This window comes from Sinocyclocheilus rhinocerous, unplaced genomic scaffold, assembly GCF_001515625.1.
Source record: "Sinocyclocheilus rhinocerous isolate Xijiao unplaced genomic scaffold, SAMN03320098_v1.1 scaffold2754, whole genome shotgun sequence".
NCBI lineage: Eukaryota > Metazoa > Chordata > Actinopteri > Cypriniformes > Cyprinidae > Sinocyclocheilus > Sinocyclocheilus rhinocerous.
The window spans coordinates 637,365-656,482 of NW_015634251.1; the positions used below are offsets into that span (position 1 = coordinate 637,365).

General features: G+C 36.0%; 2 protein-coding genes and 1 long non-coding RNA gene across 4 annotated transcripts in view; 1 reads left to right on the top strand and 2 right to left on the bottom strand.

Annotated features, from left to right (window-relative positions):
• Positions 1-637: 637 nt before the first annotated feature.
• LOC107745467 (ATP-dependent 6-phosphofructokinase, muscle type-like) lies at positions 638-15,736 on the bottom strand. The gene is made up of 22 exons (XM_016559357.1): positions 15,456-15,736; positions 14,609-14,682; positions 14,453-14,530; positions 14,162-14,351; positions 13,557-13,722; positions 13,409-13,453; positions 13,114-13,222; positions 8,925-9,020; positions 8,715-8,807; positions 8,495-8,620; positions 7,852-7,916; positions 7,692-7,755; positions 7,331-7,477; positions 6,716-6,786; positions 6,545-6,632; positions 6,269-6,421; positions 2,742-2,906; positions 2,580-2,641; positions 2,310-2,421; positions 2,135-2,234; positions 1,401-1,506; positions 638-1,291 (listed from the first exon to the last, which is right to left on the bottom strand). Exons 1-22 carry the CDS (start codon positions 15,544-15,546, stop codon positions 1,138-1,140), a joined length of 2,355 nt encoding a protein of 784 aa, XP_016414843.1. The 5' UTR covers positions 15,547-15,736; the 3' UTR covers positions 638-1,137.
• Positions 15,737-16,403: 667 nt separating this feature from the next.
• The window catches only part of LOC107745469 (uncharacterized), a 14,979-nt gene continuing 12,264 nt past the window's right edge, over positions 16,404-19,118 (top strand). The window contains exon 1 of the long non-coding RNA XR_001640603.1: positions 16,404-16,495. This is a non-coding gene — a long non-coding RNA (uncharacterized LOC107745469). The remainder of the gene's footprint in view (positions 16,496-19,118) is intronic.
• Positions 16,443-19,118, bottom strand: part of LOC107745468 (uncharacterized) — a 6,478-nt gene continuing 3,802 nt past the window's right edge. For both annotated transcript variants that reach the window (XM_016559358.1, XM_016559359.1), the window contains exons 10-18: positions 18,852-18,915; positions 18,163-18,293; positions 18,017-18,080; positions 17,866-17,933; positions 17,573-17,671; positions 17,380-17,478; positions 16,984-17,284; positions 16,624-16,799; positions 16,443-16,529 (exon numbers count right to left, since the gene is read on the bottom strand). In XM_016559358.1, the coding sequence (XP_016414844.1) occupies positions 16,461-16,529; positions 16,624-16,799; positions 16,984-17,284; positions 17,380-17,478; positions 17,573-17,671; positions 17,866-17,933; positions 18,017-18,080; positions 18,163-18,293; positions 18,852-18,915 (1,071 nt within the window). In that variant the 3' untranslated portion in view covers positions 16,443-16,460. The remainder of the gene's footprint in view (positions 16,530-16,623; positions 16,800-16,983; positions 17,285-17,379; positions 17,479-17,572; positions 17,672-17,865; positions 17,934-18,016; positions 18,081-18,162; positions 18,294-18,851; positions 18,916-19,118) is intronic.

Consider the following 19,118-nt stretch of genomic DNA (forward strand, 5'->3'; position numbering starts at 1 on the left):
CTTCTTCTTCTTCTTCTTTTGATGTTTATTGGCGGTTTTGGCAAACCAACTTAAAGGTGCATTACCGCCACCTACTGATCTGGAGTGAGGAGTGAACAGATTTGGTAGACAGAAAGATATTATAAAATAAATAAAAATCCCACAATTACAATTTATATTCTTTCCATATTTCCTGTCTTTTTTAGATAATTGAACACTTCTTCTTTAATTCTTGATTGCATTTGTCTATTCCCTAGTAATATCTTGAGTTCCTCAGCGGCCTCTTGATACCCTCTGAAGTTGATCTGCTCAGCTTCCGGTTGGGGCAATGGCTGACAACAAGCTGCCTGCCAAAATAAAAGTCTTTCTCCTAATAAATATTTAAATGTACTCCTTCTATGCTTACTCTTTATGTCATCTTCTCTCTCTCTCTCTCTCTCTCTCTCTGTGTGTGTGTGTGTGTGTGTGTCTAAACATGCTTGGCAATAAACTCATTACTTTCTTCTGTGGAACACAAATATTATTTATCATTTTTATAAGGATAGTTCACCCAAAATGAAAATTTTGCCATCTTTTTTTTATTTATTTTTTTAAATAGCACCTCTGTGAAGGCCTCTTCTGAAGATAAACAGATAAATCTTAGTAAACTCAGGAAAAACGTCTAAAATAAACTCCCCCAAAATACAGAGATGTTTTACAGACAGATGTTATTCAATCAAAGGCTTAATCAAAGGAACAATTTTAACGTTTAAGAGCGTAAAGGAGCATTTCACCCACCCAGTACATTTAAATTAAGACAATATCTGGTCATTATTGCAATAATGGATGGTAATGAATAAACATACAGATGCATCATGGCATGTATATATATAATAAAATAGTGGTTGCTTGTGTGCATTATCCTTAAATATTTACTAGGCTTATTTACCAGGCTTAGTTTTTTCATTCCCTCCTAAATTAAAAAAAGAAAAAAGAAAACCAAAGGCATTTAATAATAAGATTATTTTAATTTGCATGTTGCAACAGCATTACCATAAATACGATAAATACAAACAAAATGAATGAATAAGACACAGACAGATGAACAAATAACTTAAATAAATAAATCAGTCATTTCATATGTGTGTTGTATCTGTCTGTCCTCATTTTTGCTCATGATTACTTTGTGAGAGTCATGTGCACTGGAGGCTTCTTGCTGATGACATGCTCCATAAGAGCGTGTTCAGAGGTGTCCAGACTAATCTGGTACTTGGCCAAGATCTTCATAATAGGCCTCAGCTTCAACCACCACTGGTTCTTCGGAATACGGTGTCTGAGGGAAAGAGATAAGGGAGGGAGTTTGTGGACCGTCATGAATTATTTGAGTCACAAAGTTAGGAATGACATGCATTAAATGGCACATGATAATGGAAGATTCTTACTCAAAATCTGTTTCTTCTTTCAATTCAGCCAGAGGCTGTAACACCAGTCCTCTCTTCCTCATGCCCAACACACACGCAGAGTCTGGGGTGTTGGCAAAGATTCGCCCTGTACAGACAGTCAAAAGGGAAGGGAAGGGTCCTGGTTACTGACAAATGATTGATTAAGTAAAGGGATAATGTTTTGTCAGCAGTTCACTGTTGGAAACAAATAATAATAATAAAAATAATATTTTCTGAGACTGGCTGAGTGAACATTACTACATAGCTACTCACCAAATAAATACATACGTGTACATGAAATACTGATTTGAGTTGAAATGATTTTAGAATTGTCCACTGTCAATTAAAAGTCAATAAATGTTTTTGAAAGAAGACTCAAGATTCTTTGTTGAATAGAAACTTTAAAAGAACAACATCTATTTGAAATAGAAATAATTTGTAACGTTATACATGTCTTTACCTTCACTTTTGTTCAATTTAATGTTTCCATGCATGATTTTTTTTAGCTTATTGACCCTAAACTTTTATATATCATCTTGGATACATTATCCATATATAATGTATCCAATGCATCATATATTATCCATTCAAATGTACAAAAAGATCAGCCATAACAACAAGATGTACACCGCAACAAAATTAAAGTATTGAAATTTTGAGCAGACTGATATACAGTGTTGCTATGGCATGGACAACTAAAATATAAAGAAATAATAGACCGCATTGTTTCTCACCATGTCTATAACACTCCTTCAGCTTCTCAGTGAGCCAGAGAACAGCCTTAGCACCCATCTTGGTAGCAAAGTTTCTGTCAAAAGGAGTTGGGGTGCCACCCTAGAAAAAGAACATTTGTCAGACAAAATACAAACTCCTGATAAATGTGCATTCTTGATTTTTATTACATCTAACCTGCTGCATATGGCCAAGGACATTCTTACGGCAGTCAAAAACACCCTTTCCTTCCTCTGAATACAGGTTGAAGATGAAATCAGTGGTGTAGTTGGAATTGCAGTTTTCATTTCTGCAAGACATGTTAGTTGAAAGGTGTCTGACTATTCATGTTCCACTATGATTCACTGAGGCATGCTGTTGATAGAAGTTATTCCTTTAAGCAGTCTCACCTCAAAAGTAAAAACAAACTAAACTGGTGTTCACATTCACAAACACTGAATGACAAACCTAAGAATTAGGCCTCTCTTAACAGTGGTCTTCATCTTCTCAACAAGATGTTCCACATTTCTCTGCAAACATAAATTATTGGAGAAATTCAAATCGAATGGTTTGGTTTAATCCACTTTGAGTGATATCAGTTATTCTTATGACATTTGAGTTGTTTGTTACCTCTAAGTCACGGATGCCAAACCTCTCTTCATATATATAAGCAGCATCAGCTCCTGCAGAGAGACCAGCCATGGTGGCCAGGTAGCCGCAGTATCCTCCCATAGTCTCGATGATGAACACACGCCGCTTAGTTCCCGCTGCTGACTGCTTGATCCTGTCACAGGTCTACAGAAGCCTCATGTGTGGAAATGCCCAATTAGAGAACAACCAATTACTATGAATGCACCAGTATTACAATTCTGGTCGATACTTATTAGCCAATAATTTGTGTTAAGGTGAATAACCAATAAATAGCCATTTTGTTGAAACAAATTAAAACTAAAACAGGCAAGACATTGCAAGTGAACAGGGAAAAAAAAAAAAAAAATAGACATCATCATATTTTTCCCAGTTGATTAATCACTGTACATTAAGACAACTGTTTTGTATTACAAGATTTCTGAAATGAGGCATTATCTGATTAAATAAGCAATAATTTGCATAAATGTCCAGAACAGAAATGCGAGAACTGAAGCAGGTTCAAAAGTTTTTTGTTTTTGTTTTGTTTTTTACAAAAAATAAAAATAAAAAATAGGATATCACTTTTTATCATTCCATTAATCAGAATCCAATAAAAAAGAACCCAATAAAAAAAATTCTCCATGTTTTTAGAAATAAAATGTTAAATATATGTCAGGTAAACTATATATTAACAAATTCCTCTGTAAAAACCTTCAGAATATAGATAGGAATAAAACTGTAAATTATTTTAAATGCTGTAAGTCAATTCAGACATCATAACATTATAATGTACATAATGAAAAACAGACATTAATTTGAAAATTTGGTATAGATTACATTTAACAGTGTTATTAAAATATATTTAAATAATGTTTTAATGCATCACCTGCAGTATGTGACAGCTTTCTTAATTTTTTTACAGATAAAATAGTTGACATAAGACAGCATATTATACCTCCAAATTGTGATTGGTCAGACCCCTCTCTTTGTACTTCTACCTGTAATGAATTCCAGACAATCTCTTTAAACTCCTTTCAATATATTATTAAGCAGCTAAAACCTACTACATGTCCGCAAGACATCATTCCCACACGGTTCTTGCTTCAGGTCTTCGATGTTCTTGGGCCAAGTATTTTAGCTATAATAAACAAGTCTCTTCTTACAGCGACTGTCCCAAAATAAAGCATGCAATTGTTAAACCCTTGCTTAAAAAAATCTAATCTTGACCCTACCATCCTATCAAATTATAGACCCATTTCAAATTTATCTTTTCTTTCAAAAGCCTTAGAAAAGGCTGTTTTAGTACAACTGCAGAGTTTTTTTAGAGTCAAATAGTGTTTTTGAAAAATTTCAATCTGGGTTTAGGAAACATCATAGCACCGAGACTGCACTTTTAAAAGTGTTGAATGATATTTTATTATCTGTAGATTCAGGGGACTCTGTGATACTTTTACTATTAGATTTAAAGGGTTAGTTCACCCAAAAATGAAAATTAGGCTGCGTTTTACTCACCCCCGAGGCATCCTAGGTGTATATGACTTTCTTCTTTCAGACGAATCCAGTCGGAGTTATATAAAAAATTGTCTTTGATCTTTCAAGCTGTTTAATGCCACTCAGTGGGTGTTGCATTGCTTCAGTCCAAAAGAACTTAAATAAAAATTGCCCATCCATAAAAAAAAGTGTCTCACACGGCTCCGGGGAGTGAACAAAGGCCTTCTGTAGCGAATCGATGCGTTTTTGTAAGAAAAATATCCATATTCAAAACGTAATAATCACTTTAATGTAGCTTGCGCCAACAGTTGTACACAGAAGCAGTTCTGGGAGCATGACATATGAGGTCAGCGTTGCGCAGACACTTGTGAGACACTTTTTTAATCGATGGGCGATTTTTATTTAAGTTCTTTTGGACTGAAGCAATGCAACACCCACTGAGTGGCATTAAACAGCTTGAAAGATCAAAGACAATTTTTAATATAACTCCGACTGGATTCGTCTGAAAGAAGAAAGGCATATACACATAGGATGCCTCTGGGGTGAGTAAAACGCAGCCTAATTTTCATTTTTGGGTGAACTAACCCTTGAAGTGCTGCGTTTGATACTATCGATCATAGAATCCTTATATAACGCCTTGAACAATGTGTGGGCATTACAGGTTGTGTTCTCGACTGGTTTAAATCCCATCTTGAAGACAGAATGTTTTCTGTTTGTCTTGATGGTTTTTCTTTATCTAGCTCTATCTTGCATTTTGGAGTTCCCCAGGGCTCCATTTTGGCCCCTGTTCTGTTCTCATTATATATGCTTCCTCTGGGTCCATCCTTACCAAGCATGGGGTGTCATTTCAGTTTTATGCTGATGACACCCAAATCTACCTGCCCTTGAGGAAAAATGATAAAAGAGGCTTAGGATCACTGAATAGGTGTTTGTCTGATATTAAGTCTTGGTTCTCTTCAAACCTTTTTACATCTTAATGAGGGCAAAACAGACGTCATTGTGTTTGGGTCTTCGGGAACCCCTGATTGTGATTTGGGAGATCTGGACTCCTACAGAAAACTGTCTGTGAAACATTTGGGTGTTACTTTCGATTCTGCACTCAAGTTCGATAAACAGATAAATTCTGTAGTCAAATCCAGTTTCTTCCAATTAAGATTGCTATCAAAAGCCAAGAGTTTTTTATCGTTTCAAGAGTTCGAGAGAGTGATCCATGCATTTGTGTCATCAAGGCTTAATTATTGTAATTCCCTTTATATGGGAATAAGTCAATCAAATATAAATCGACTTCAGATGGTTCAAAATGCAGCTGCCAGACATTTGACTGGCACATGCAAATTTGATCATATCTCCCCCGTATTATGCTCTTTGCACTGGTTGCCGGTCTGTTACAGAATCGAGTTTAAAATTTTACTGTTTGTTTTTAAAGCTCTTAGTGGAACGGCTCCTGAATATCTCTGTGATCTTTTAAACCCAAATACATCTGTTAGATCGCTGAGGTCTTCTGAGCAAAGAGTGTTGATGGTCCCGAGATCTAGATTGAAGTTGAGGGGTGACCGTGCCTTTTCAATTGCTGGGCCTAAACTATGGAATAGTCTTCCAGTCTCCCTCCGATTAGTCTTTTCAGAATCTGAATTTAAATCCAAGTTAAAAACTTACCTTTTTTCCAAGGCGTATAACTGTCCTTAGAGTATAAGGATCTGTCACCTATCAGTGTTTGTTTTTGATTTTCTCCTCTTTAGTGCATTGCGGTCAGAACTGTTTATATTTATTTATGTCTTTTTAGCAAGGTTTGTACAGCACAGTGGTCAACTACTGTTGTTTTCATTGTGCTTTATAAATACATTATGATTTGATGTTAAATTAATGGTTTTAAAGATTTTGTCATAAAGTTAAAAAAATAAAATAAAATAAACAGATCAATAAAAAAATCTAAATAAATTTTTTAAATTAATGAAATTATTTACAAATATTGGCTGATAATCATTATGGTATTTATATACTGTGCATCCAGACAGTATGTGTGCCGTATCTCTAACCGTGGTGATGGTGTTAAGGGCGGTGTCGGCTCCAATGCTGAAGTCTGAGCCAGGCACATTGTTAGATACAGTAGCAGGAATGATCACCATGGGAATACACAGCTCTTCATATTTCCCTCTGCCTTGAACCATCTCCAATGCACCTGAAAATGCCTGAAAATGGGAATTTTAATGTGACCTGAACAGAATATGGACAGAATGAGAACAGAACAGGACATTATATTGTATATTATAGGCATTGTATTGTATATCATATCATTACATTTCATCACTTGCCTCAAAACCCCCAATGATGACCAGAGCATGAATATTGTACTTGGCAATATTCAAGCTGATCTCCTCCATGTACTTTCCAGGTAACACTCTGCATAAACAAAAGAGAGGAACTTTTTAAATATTGCAGAACTATAAATGATGATGAAGAATATCTACAGGAGTGACCAGTACCTTTTGGTTCCCAACTCAGAGCCACCTTTCCCTGTCCAGTCTCCAACAGTGTTCCAGGTGATGGGCTCAATCTAACAACATTAAGTTAGACAGAATATGACAACACTACAATGGCTTTAATGTCCTCATAATAGTTTTTATTACATTTTATAACATAGCCACCATTTACAAATTTAAGGTCAGTAAGATTTTTTTTAAAGAAAGTACTAGTTTTATTCAGCAAGGACACATTAAATTGTTCAAAACTGACTGTAAAAGACATCTACTGTATTTCAAATAAATGCTATTCTTTAAGTTTTCAAGAATATATTAATAAGATATTAATAGCACAAAAGAGCACAAAATCAGTATATCAGAATACTAGGATTTCTATATGATCCTGCAACACTGAAGTAATGGCACTGGAATAATAGCTGCTGAATATTCAACTTTGCTTTACATTTGAAAATATATCATAATAGAAATCAGATATTTTAAATTGTAATAATATTTAAAAACATTACTGTTTGTACTGAATTTTTATCAAATAAATTCAGCCTTGGTGGCCAGAATTTTTTTTTATTTTTACCGAACCCCAAACTTTGAAACGGAACTCAATTGGTCAATGCTGCTTACCTTTTCCTCAGCCAGACCTTCAAAGCCATCATGAACAGCCAGCATGTTGTGACCCTGGATGATGCCGATCCTGACAGCTGCACGTACAGCTGCGTTCATGCCAGCACAGGGAGCACCCACATTCAAAATAGCCACATTAATGTTACTCTGATGAAGAAAAAGGTATACAAAGAAGAAACACATAATAAAAATAAGAATAAAAAGATAAAAAATAAGAAAAAGGTAATGAATTATAAGCAATACTAATATTAATGTTATTATTATTATTATTTTTAAACTTTTTTTTTAATTTATAAAAAAATTATTTAAATATAAATTATTTTCTTTCTTTTTTTTCAATTTTATTTTCGAATCTCCTCACCTTTGTCTCTGGGGGGCGCACATGAGCCAGGAGCTTATATGTGTTCCAGTTATTCTCAAAACTCCTGCACAGGCAGACATTTTTGAGTTTGAATCATTTAATAGTGATACTATACAAGTTTATTTTAATAACAAAAAAAGTATGATATTTCCAAACATACCTTCCCCTGAGCTTAACAGCATCGTCAAATCGACCCTCATTCATTGCAACAGTGACATCCTTGGTCTATATGTTGAAAAGAAAAATTAAATGAATATTATATTTAATATATAATATATTGTATAAATAAATACAATAAAAAAGAACAAGTGTTGCAAATCATAGTCGGGGGCGTCAGCTGTTTAAAATGAGAACGAATGATGCCAGATTCTCGAATGAATTACTATTTTTTGAGCGGTCTAACGCGATTCAGTTTGATTCGTTCGAACAGTTCACTCACACACTGAATCGTTTGCAGCAGATTCGCACACCGAAATACGTACCAGGATGTTTTTATAAGACAGAAAACAGAGCACTGGATGAGGTGAGTATTTACCTACAATCCAAAGTAGGAAACAAAACTTGCACATGCCTATCGTTTGTCAGCGATGAAGCAGCTCCTTTTATGCAGTATACTACTGTGTATATTGTGTATGCAGTTCGTGAACGACTCAAGACTAAAGACGATTTAAATCTGTTTACATCTAAAACAGTATCAAAAAAAAGGAGAAGAGTGAGGACACTTTTGATGGGGGGCCTGTTGTCATAGTAAATTCTAAATCTTAAATTAGGTCACATCTAAAATGTATGTACTTTATACACACCACTTGCACACACTCCATCAGGGGGAGTCTGACGGCCTGGTTCCCAGAGAGACTGACCACACAGGCAGGAGTTTCTGGAGTGGCTTCCAGCAGAGCCATTACAGCCTCCACACCCATCCTACTGCCCTGACATACAATAAACACCCACATTTAAACTCTCATGAAATAAAAATGGCGCAGATGATCGAAAGGTGACAAAATGAGAAGAGGGACTACTCACTAGCACTCTGTCAAAAGCTGAGGGGGTGCCACCTCTCTGCACATGTCCGAGGGTAGTGGCACGAGTATCATAGCCCAGCCTCTTTGTCACCAGCTGTAGGTGAACAGATAAGCATAATTAAAGTGCACTTATAGGTGGCGTTTACAAAACTATATTAGAGCATCTGTTTCAAGAGCATGGGTTGTATAGTATGGTCAGGGGTTAAGTTACATCTTTTAGCTGGTCACAGGTGATTGGTTTCCCTTCTTTGTTGATTGCTCCTTCGGCCACAATTATCACATTCAAACGAGAACCTGCCTTTCTGGTCTGTTTGAGGAGAGACAAAATTATCAATCATTATGAACGTTTTGTTTTGTTTTTCAGTCAAAATATTGACATTTTTCTTGATTAATGCACAAACCGTACCAATTTTTGTTAGATTTATGGTTCAAACAACCAGCTATTTTCTTATAGTTTAAAGAAAAATTAAACTAAACTAATTTATTGTAAATAATTCTCTTTCTTCTTTACTGCATTTTTGATTACTTTTTCTCTTAATTGATCTATTTTTGGACTTTTCCAAACCAATAAGAAAAATACATGAAAAAAAGTACTAAAATATGTCTTCTGACAAGTTTTTATTAATTTACAGTTTTGCTTTTCCAGTAAATTTACACTGCTTTTCAAAGGTTTAGGGTCAGTAAGATTTAATTTTTTTAGAGGAAGAAGAAATTAATCGTTTTATTTAGCAAAAATGCATTAAATTGATCAAATGTGACAGTAAAGACATTTAAATTTTTACAGAAAAACTATCTCTCAAATAAATGCTGTTTTTTGCTTTCTATTCATCCAAGAATCCTGAAAAAAATATATCACCGTTTCCACAAAAATATTAAGCAGCACAAATGTTTTTTGGATATGTTTCTTGGACCGCAAATCAGCATTAGAATGATTTCTGAAGGATCATGTGACACTGAAGATTGGAGTAATGACTGCTGAAAATTCAGCTTCTGTCATCACACACACAAACATTTTAATATATATTAAAATAGAAATAGAAAATTAGATTTTAAACTGTATAATATTTGTAATAATAAGCCTGGGTGAGAATAAGAGAATTATTTCAAAAACATTAAAAAAACAAATTCTAACCAAACCCCAAACGTTTGAACGGTAGTGTATTTCAAGGATGTAAAACTATGTGACAACTATATAATTTTTTTTCTGTGTACATTTCTTGCATTTTGTCAATTTCTTAGTACCTCAGTGAGTCTTCTACACAAATGATCCTCCCATCCATCATCTGGAGGCATCTCAGGAATAAACACCCAGTCAGCACCACACGCAAGAGCAGTAACCAGAGCCAGGTAACTGAAACACACACACACACACATATTGTGCTCAACAAATGCAAGATCATTTCAGTTAATTAAATGTGAGATTCTGGCATGTGAACCATATGATCTAGGTATTAGGGGGTCTGGTCTCAATTTCAGTTCTGTTGCACACATATGCTCACTTCAGTGTATAAGCATACATACACAATCACATTCTTACCCACAGTGTCTTCCCATGACCTCTAGGATAAAAGCACGTTGATGACTGTGGGTGAGAGCAGAGGTCACAATGTAGGAACAAATGCCAAAGCAAAATAACAGAACACTGAGGATATTAGCTAATTTGATAAACTGCAAATATTTGTGACCTTTGTGCTGTTGTGGTGATACTGTCCACCACCTCAATGATACGATGTAGGGCAGAGTCTGTGCCAATGGTCATGTCCGTTCCACAGAAGTCATTGTCGATAGAACCAACCATACCGACAATATTCAGATGAGATGAAGTCTTGGCCTCCTCCTTTGTGATCTTACCTGCGTACAAATGTGGCTGTCAGTTCAGTATATGCCATTTGGGATACAGAAAGATTTGTTTATTTATTTTTAAAGAAATTCATATTTTTATTCAGTAAAGGTACATTAAATAGATCAAAAATGACTGTAAAGACATGTATAATGTTATGAAAGATAATTTTCTTGTAATGTTCTTTCTCTATCGATTCATCAGAGAATCAAAAAAACAATGTATCTTGAGAAACAAGATGATAGAAATGTTTCTTGAGCAGCAAATCCACATATTAGAATGATTTCTGAAGGATCATGTGACACTGAAGACTGGAGTGATGATGCTGAAAATGCAGCTTTGCCATCACAGGAATAAATTACATGTAAAATATATTAAAACAGTAAAAATTATATATATATAAAAAAAAACATGTTGAAATGATCTGTACCTTCAATACAGATTGTTTACCTTTGCTGATTAGATCTTTCAGCAAGTCACTCCACTCAGTGCGAAACATGTTGGCACCGGTCAAACTGCCATCGCCACCAATTACACAAAGGTTGGTGACCCCTAGTTTGACGAGATTGAAGGCAGCCTTCAAACGCCCCTCCCTGGTCTGGAAATCCTTACAGCGGGCACTGCCAATGACTGTGCCACCCTTCAGACAGATACAAAGAACACAGACAATCGCAACACTACTTAAAAAGTTAAGTTAATAATAAACCGGAATTGAATAAATTCCAGCATCTGAAGGCGCACCAGCTGTAGCATCATAGACACACTCTCCCATGTAGCAGGACGGATGTGATCCCCTCCATCAACCAATCCCTGATATCCCTGCACATGACATCAGCAACAATGTTAACAGATGTGATTGGCATGGACATTTTCGTTAGTATTCTTATAATAACGTACCTCATGGACAAAGAAGACTTTGGCTCCAGTGTAAAGGCCAACTCTGACAGTGGCCCTCACAGCTGCATTCATCCCTGCAATAGACAAGAAAACATATCATATACAGAAGGATACACAGGGCTTCTAGGAAAGTACAGAGAGATACTCCTCATGACATTTCATTACTTGACCGCATTGTGGAATGATGTGAACAAGAGTGTCTGAGATAACTTAATTCTGTGAACTCAGCACTAAAGCTGTAGGTGTTCGGACGGTGTTGTGTACAAACGCAGCTCAGTGTCTCTAGTTTCAACAGTGAGCAGCTGTGGAAAAGCCTGCTACACTCCATAACCTCATGTCATTTCTGAAGAAGGTCACTGGAGATAAATTTAGCCTTCAATTATGGAAAGACGGGGACAAGAGCTACAGGCTAAAGCTAAAGGCTACAAGAGCATTGACCTTAACGGACCAGAGCAAACCAAAATGCTAGATTTCTTTTTATCAGTACATTTAGTTCTATTTTCTGCTTCAGCTTCTTAAATTTTAACTCCTTTAATTTTAAATTTAACAGGATAGATAGAAATTCATTTAAAAAGTTAAAGTTTAGCTCATGTTTATTCATGATAGTTTTAAACCATAGAGAACATCAGAGAATCATGACTTTGAACATAAAAACAGTGTCTATAACAATATGAATACTGTATCGGAGGGGGAAAAGCTCTTATTGTGTATACAAGGATATTCCAAAAATTGCACCAAATTCACTAGAATCTAATTATCCATGCAGGCATTGTTTTGTTTTTCAGTCAAAATATTGACATTTTTCTTGATTAATGCACAAACCGTACCAATTTTTGTTAGATTTATGGTTCAAACAACCAGCTATTTTCTTATAGTTTAAAGAAAAATTAAACTAAACTAATTTATTGTAAATAATTCTCTTTCTTCTTTACTGCATTTTTGATTACTTTTTCTCTTAATTGATCTATTTTTGGACTTTTCCAAACCAATAAGAAAAATACATGAAAAAAAGTACTAAAATATGTCTTCTGACAAGTTTTTATTAATTTACAGTTTTGCTTTTCCAGTAAATTTACACTGCTTTTCAAAGGTTTAGGGTCAGTAAGATTTAATTTTTTTAGAGGAAGAAGAAATTAATCGTTTTATTTAGCAAAAATGCATTAAATTGATCAAATGTGACAGTAAAGACATTTAAATTTTTACAGAAAAACTATCTCTCAAATAAATGCTGTTTTTTGCTTTCTATTCATCCAAGAATCCTGAAAAAAATATATCACCGTTTCCACAAAAATATTAAGCAGCACAAATGTTTTTTGGATATGTTTCTTGGACCGCAAATCAGCATTAGAATGATTTCTGAAGGATCATGTGACACTGAAGATTGGAGTAATGACTGCTGAAAATTCAGCTTCTGTCATCACACACACAAACATTTTAATATATATTAAAATAGAAATAGAAAATTAGATTTTAAACTGTATAATATTTGTAATAATAAGCCTGGGTGAGAATAAGAGAATTATTTCAAAAACATTAAAAAAACAAATTCTAACCAAACCCCAAACGTTTGAACGGTAGTGTATTTCAAGGATGTAAAACTATGTGACAACTATATAATTTTTTTTCTGTGTACATTTCTTGCATTTTGTCAATTTCTTAGTACCTCAGTGAGTCTTCTACACAAATGATCCTCCCATCCATCATCTGGAGGCATCTCAGGAATAAACACCCAGTCAGCACCACACGCAAGAGCAGTAACCAGAGCCAGGTAACTGAAACACACACACACACACATATTGTGCTCAACAAATGCAAGATCATTTCAGTTAATTAAATGTGAGATTCTGGCATGTGAACCATATGATCTAGGTATTAGGGGGTCTGGTCTCAATTTCAGTTCTGTTGCACACATATGCTCACTTCAGTGTATAAGCATACATACACAATCACATTCTTACCCACAGTGTCTTCCCATGACCTCTAGGATAAAAGCACGTTGATGACTGTGGGTGAGAGCAGAGGTCACAATGTAGGAACAAATGCCAAAGCAAAATAACAGAACACTGAGGATATTAGCTAATTTGATAAACTGCAAATATTTGTGACCTTTGTGCTGTTGTGGTGATACTGTCCACCACCTCAATGATACGATGTAGGGCAGAGTCTGTGCCAATGGTCATGTCCGTTCCACAGAAGTCATTGTCGATAGAACCAACCATACCGACAATATTCAGATGAGATGAAGTCTTGGCCTCCTCCTTTGTGATCTTACCTGCGTACAAATGTGGCTGTCAGTTCAGTATATGCCATTTGGGATACAGAAAGATTTGTTTATTTATTTTTAAAGAAATTCATATTTTTATTCAGTAAAGGTACATTAAATAGATCAAAAATGACTGTAAAGACATGTATAATGTTATGAAAGATAATTTTCTTGTAATGTTCTTTCTCTATCGATTCATCAGAGAATCAAAAAAACAATGTATCTTGAGAAACAAGATGATAGAAATGTTTCTTGAGCAGCAAATCCACATATTAGAATGATTTCTGAAGGATCATGTGACACTGAAGACTGGAGTGATGATGCTGAAAATGCAGCTTTGCCATCACAGGAATAAATTACATGTAAAATATATTAAAACAGTAAAAATTATATATATATAAAAAAAAACATGTTGAAATGATCTGTACCTTCAATACAGATTGTTTACCTTTGCTGATTAGATCTTTCAGCAAGTCACTCCACTCAGTGCGAAACATGTTGGCACCGGTCAAACTGCCATCGCCACCAATTACACAAAGGTTGGTGACCCCTAGTTTGACGAGATTGAAGGCAGCCTTCAAACGCCCCTCCCTGGTCTGGAAATCCTTACAGCGGGCACTGCCAATGACTGTGCCACCCTTCAGACAGATACAAAGAACACAGACAATCGCAACACTACTTAAAAAGTTAAGTTAATAATAAACCGGAATTGAATAAATTCCAGCATCTGAAGGCGCACCAGCTGTAGCATCATAGACACACTCTCCCATGTAGCAGGACGGATGTGATCCCCTCCATCAACCAATCCCTGATATCCCTGCACATGACATCAGCAACAATGTTAACAGATGTGATTGGCATGGACATTTTCGTTAGTATTCTTATAATAACGTACCTCATGGACAAAGAAGACTTTGGCTCCAGTGTAAAGGCCAACTCTGACAGTGGCCCTCACAGCTGCATTCATCCCTGCAATAGACAAGAAAACATATCATATACAGAAGGATACACAGGGCTTCTAGGAAAGTACAGAGAGATACTCCTCATGACATTTCATTACTTGACCGCATTGTGGAATGATGTGAACAAGAGTGTCTGAGATAACTTAATTCTGTGAACTCAGCACTAAAGCTGTAGGTGTTCGGACGGTGTTGTGTACAAACGCAGCTCAGTGTCTCTAGTTTCAACAGTGAGCAGCTGTGGAAAAGCCTGCTACACTCCATAACCTCATGTCATTTCTGAAGAAGGTCACTGGAGATAAATTTAGCCTTCAATTATGGAAAGACGGGGACAAGAGCTACAGGCTAAAGCTAAAGGCTACAAGAGCATTGACCTTAACGGACCAGAGCAAACCAAAATGCTAGATTTCTTTTTATCAGTACATTTAGTTCTATTTTCTGCTTCAGCTTCTTAAATTTTAACTCCTTTAATTTTAAATTTAACAGGATAGATAGAAATTCATTTAAAAAGTTAAAGTTTAGCTCATGTTTATTCATGATAGTTTTAAACCATAGAGAACATCAGAGAATCATGACTTTGAACATAAAAACAGTGTCTATAACAATATGAATACTGTATCGGAGGGGGAAAAGCTCTTATTGTGTATACAAGGATATTCCAAAAATTGCACCAAATTCACTAGAATCTAATTATCCATGCAGGCATTTCTTTGAACACCCTCTTGAAGACCACCATAGGAACTAGCACAAAGTCTAAGAGGCAGATCACTACTTTCTGCTTACCTTGGGCATCACCACCTGACGTCAGTACAGCAATGGCCCGTCCGACCCCCATCTTTGTCGGATCGACCCCAGCTGTGTTTATGTTAGCCATGATTCAGGTATTCCAGAAATTGGTGGCAGAGGAAATTGGAAAAGGAGGCGAATGAAAGATGCGTTTGCACAGTCTCTCAAAGCAAGGGGCTCCAGAGGGAAGGGTTTAATAGGACGGAGTTCCAGCAATTCGTGCCCACCCCCTGGATTTCATTTCACAAACACAGACACCGCAGTCACACACCCCTTGACTCAGCTATATATAAAGCATCAACTTGAATTGCACAGCAAAGGTTACATGCTTAATAAAAAGATCAAGTTTACCATGACTCAATGTTACATAAACAGTCTTAATGTCATGTTTTATTTTAATATTTATTTAAATGTAGCTTACTGATTGAAAACCAATATATTTATAATTTACAGTATATATATATTACAAAATATAATAATTTGTTCTAATATACTTTTATATAATAATTCAGAAATTCAGATCTTTTACTCTTCAAAATAAGAATATTCTTAATTAATTTTCAATTAAATCTATGTTAAATATTTTAGTGTTTTAAAGCTTGAGCACCAAATAATATTAAACGATTTCACAAAGGACATCTACAATATTGTAATAGCAGGAAAAAAAAGAACGGACATTTATAAAGACAAAGCTTAATGTAAAACTGTTTATATAGAGATTTATTATACACTTTATACAAGAGACAAGTGGAAAGCTCACAGTGTTTTCAGTCAGTGACAATTCAGTGTAAAAATGTTGAAAGTGTTCAATATGTAGAGATAATTTTGCATTCAGTCATGTTGTCAACAGTGAATCTCACCAAATATTGTGCCCGTCCAATACTTTGCTGCTTGTGGAATCTGACTATGACATTTCATATCAAAAGTGCAACTAGAAATACGGTTTCAGACAGTCTTACATACACAGACTGACATGTGCAATGTGTTGTGAGACATCTGCCTTTATGCTCTGATAAAAGAACCTGAAGGGACAGGACGTATAGGAGAAGACAGGCCAATGGGTAAAAAACACTGTAGAGGAGAGAGATAAGATGTATCAACAGCTATTCAACTTGACAACCGGTTTAGTGTGCAATGCACAATTCAAAACACAATGATCACTCACAGTAGAGTCTTGAAACAGAAGTGTGGCGGCCACCGGGTTGCCACAGCGGGGCTGCAGTGGGCAGGACAGCAGGCGAGAGGTGTACGCAGCACATTCCTCGTCCAGAAACATCTCCTCCAGAGGAGTATGACGCCGCCGCAGAGCAGACATAGCGGTAAACTGCTTGACAGCAGGAGCTACAGACAGATGTGGAAATGCATTTAATGCAGTAAGCACTACTACAAATGCTTAAAAGTCTTCAGGATGTGCAAAATGTCTGCTTAAGGATCATTAATTACAACATTAGATAGATATGGTCATTTAAAAATAGAAAACAGAAAAAAAGGTTCAATTTAGGTTCACTTTGGATGGAATGGTTACCTTTAGATTGGCTTTGTTTAGGCAGGTCTAAGCTGGGATTGATCTGTGATCCTTTACTTTGGTCTGATTGCTGTGGTAGTGCATTATGGGATGTAAACTGGCCTAAACAGAGCTGCAGAGGGGCACTTATCCCAGGATTCTTCAGAGACCGGTCTGATCCAAGTCTTTGGCTTGATGAGAAAACAATGACTGACCCTCTGTGTGCTGCTTGTATGAAAGGCTGGACTGTTTTCTTGCCTTCGTTCTCGGTGTGACAATGATTTGAATCAGAATTTTCTTTAATTGTTGACTGTGCTTCAGTCTGCATGGAGAGAAGTCATGTGAGATTACTTTTAGGCCATCAAGAAACTGACCAGTGATGCATAAATTAATGTTTTCGAGTTAAATCAATCGTACGGTTTGGTGGCTGTTCAGTAACTGTACGTCATCTTGGCCTATCTGGTCATCGTCCATCTGCTCTTGGTCCTCAAATAACCTTTGAACGACATCCTTCCCCTATAACACATTCAACACCTAGTGTTAACCTGACATTTTATTGTGTAGATAAAGTAAGAAAGTACAAGGGTTCTGCATTATGGGGCTGTTTTACCTTCTGGCACACCAAGAGTCCAGTGCTTGGGTCGTAAGATTCACGCAAACCTGGGGAGCCCCTTAAACTGGACATCTTTTGGGTAGTACAAAGCTTCCTCTGTAAATATAAACAGTAAACATAAACCTGAGACACAAGTCGTTTTTACAACAGATCTCACACACACACAAAGAAAAAAGCTGAAGATATTGAAGACTTTCTATAGCCTTGACTTGGGTTTAAAAAAAAAAAACCTTTAATTTATGGCAATGGATACTGTACAAAACAATGAGACAAGACAGGAGAATACTCACCATTGACTGTGGTTTGGATTTTGCGACCCGCTGCGGTGTCCACTTCATCACTGGTGTTCTAACTGCGCCTGCACCACAGCAGAGAATCATTGGTTTAAAGGGTCGAAAACATGATGTTGAAGGGGGAGAAACATTGGAGAGTCAAACTTACACTGAGATGATGTTGCTGCTGCCACGGCTTCAGGCTTATTCTTCTTCACTGGGACTCTCTGGGCCTGAAGTAAAGAAAGGTACATGATGCAAAACACCTTCATTATAGCACACAACTGGAAGTTGAATCCATCCGAGCAAACTCACAGAATAAATGGAGGTTCCTCTGCCAGTGGGACAGGTGGAAGCTCTGGGTGTTGCTCCACCAGCCCTCACACCTTCATTCAGTAGAATACTGCGCAGGGCCGCCGGGTCAGGGGAGAAGGACACAGCACTTCCTAAAGGAAGATTTTTTTTGGATCACATGACATTCATATCAGTTTTATGGAGAAATAAACACTGACTAATAAAACCTAGTCTGTATGTGGTGCTGTAACATCTCTTGTCCAACATAGCTGCATTTACAGTATTTGATCAAAATGCTGTAAAAAGTAGTATTTGTGAAATATTACAATTTAAAATAACTATTTTCTATTTTAAATGTAACTTATTCATGTGATTGTAAAGCTGAATTTTCAGCAGCAATTACTCAAGGATTTAGTATCACATAATCCTTCAGAAATCATTCTAATATGTTGATTTGTGGCTCAAGAAACATTTATTAATTATTAAATGTTGAAAACAGGTGTGCTGCTTAATATTTTTGTGTGAACCATTGTATAATTCATCAGGATTCTTAAATAGAAAGTTCAAAAGAACAGCATTCATTTAAAATATTTTAAATGTCATTACTGTCACTTACTTTGCATTTAATGTATCCATGCTGAATAAAAGTATTCATTTTTGAGCAGAAGTGTATACACTTCATTTAATGCAAAATTAATGGGCTAGATTACCTGCGGGAGCTTTGACAGCTGCTGATTCATCCGTTTTAGGCTTCCTAACTGGCACTCTTTGAGCCTAAAGTGAACAAGGTATTTCAAACCTTATTTTTTAGCATTCCAAATTCTAATTTTAAAGGGGTCATATGATGTTGCTAAAAAGAACATTATTTTGTGTATTTGGTGTAATGAAATGTTTATGCGGTTTAAAGTTAAAAAAAAACACATACTGTACATTATTGCTTCTCCTCTATGCCCCGCCTTTCTGAAATGCGTCGATTT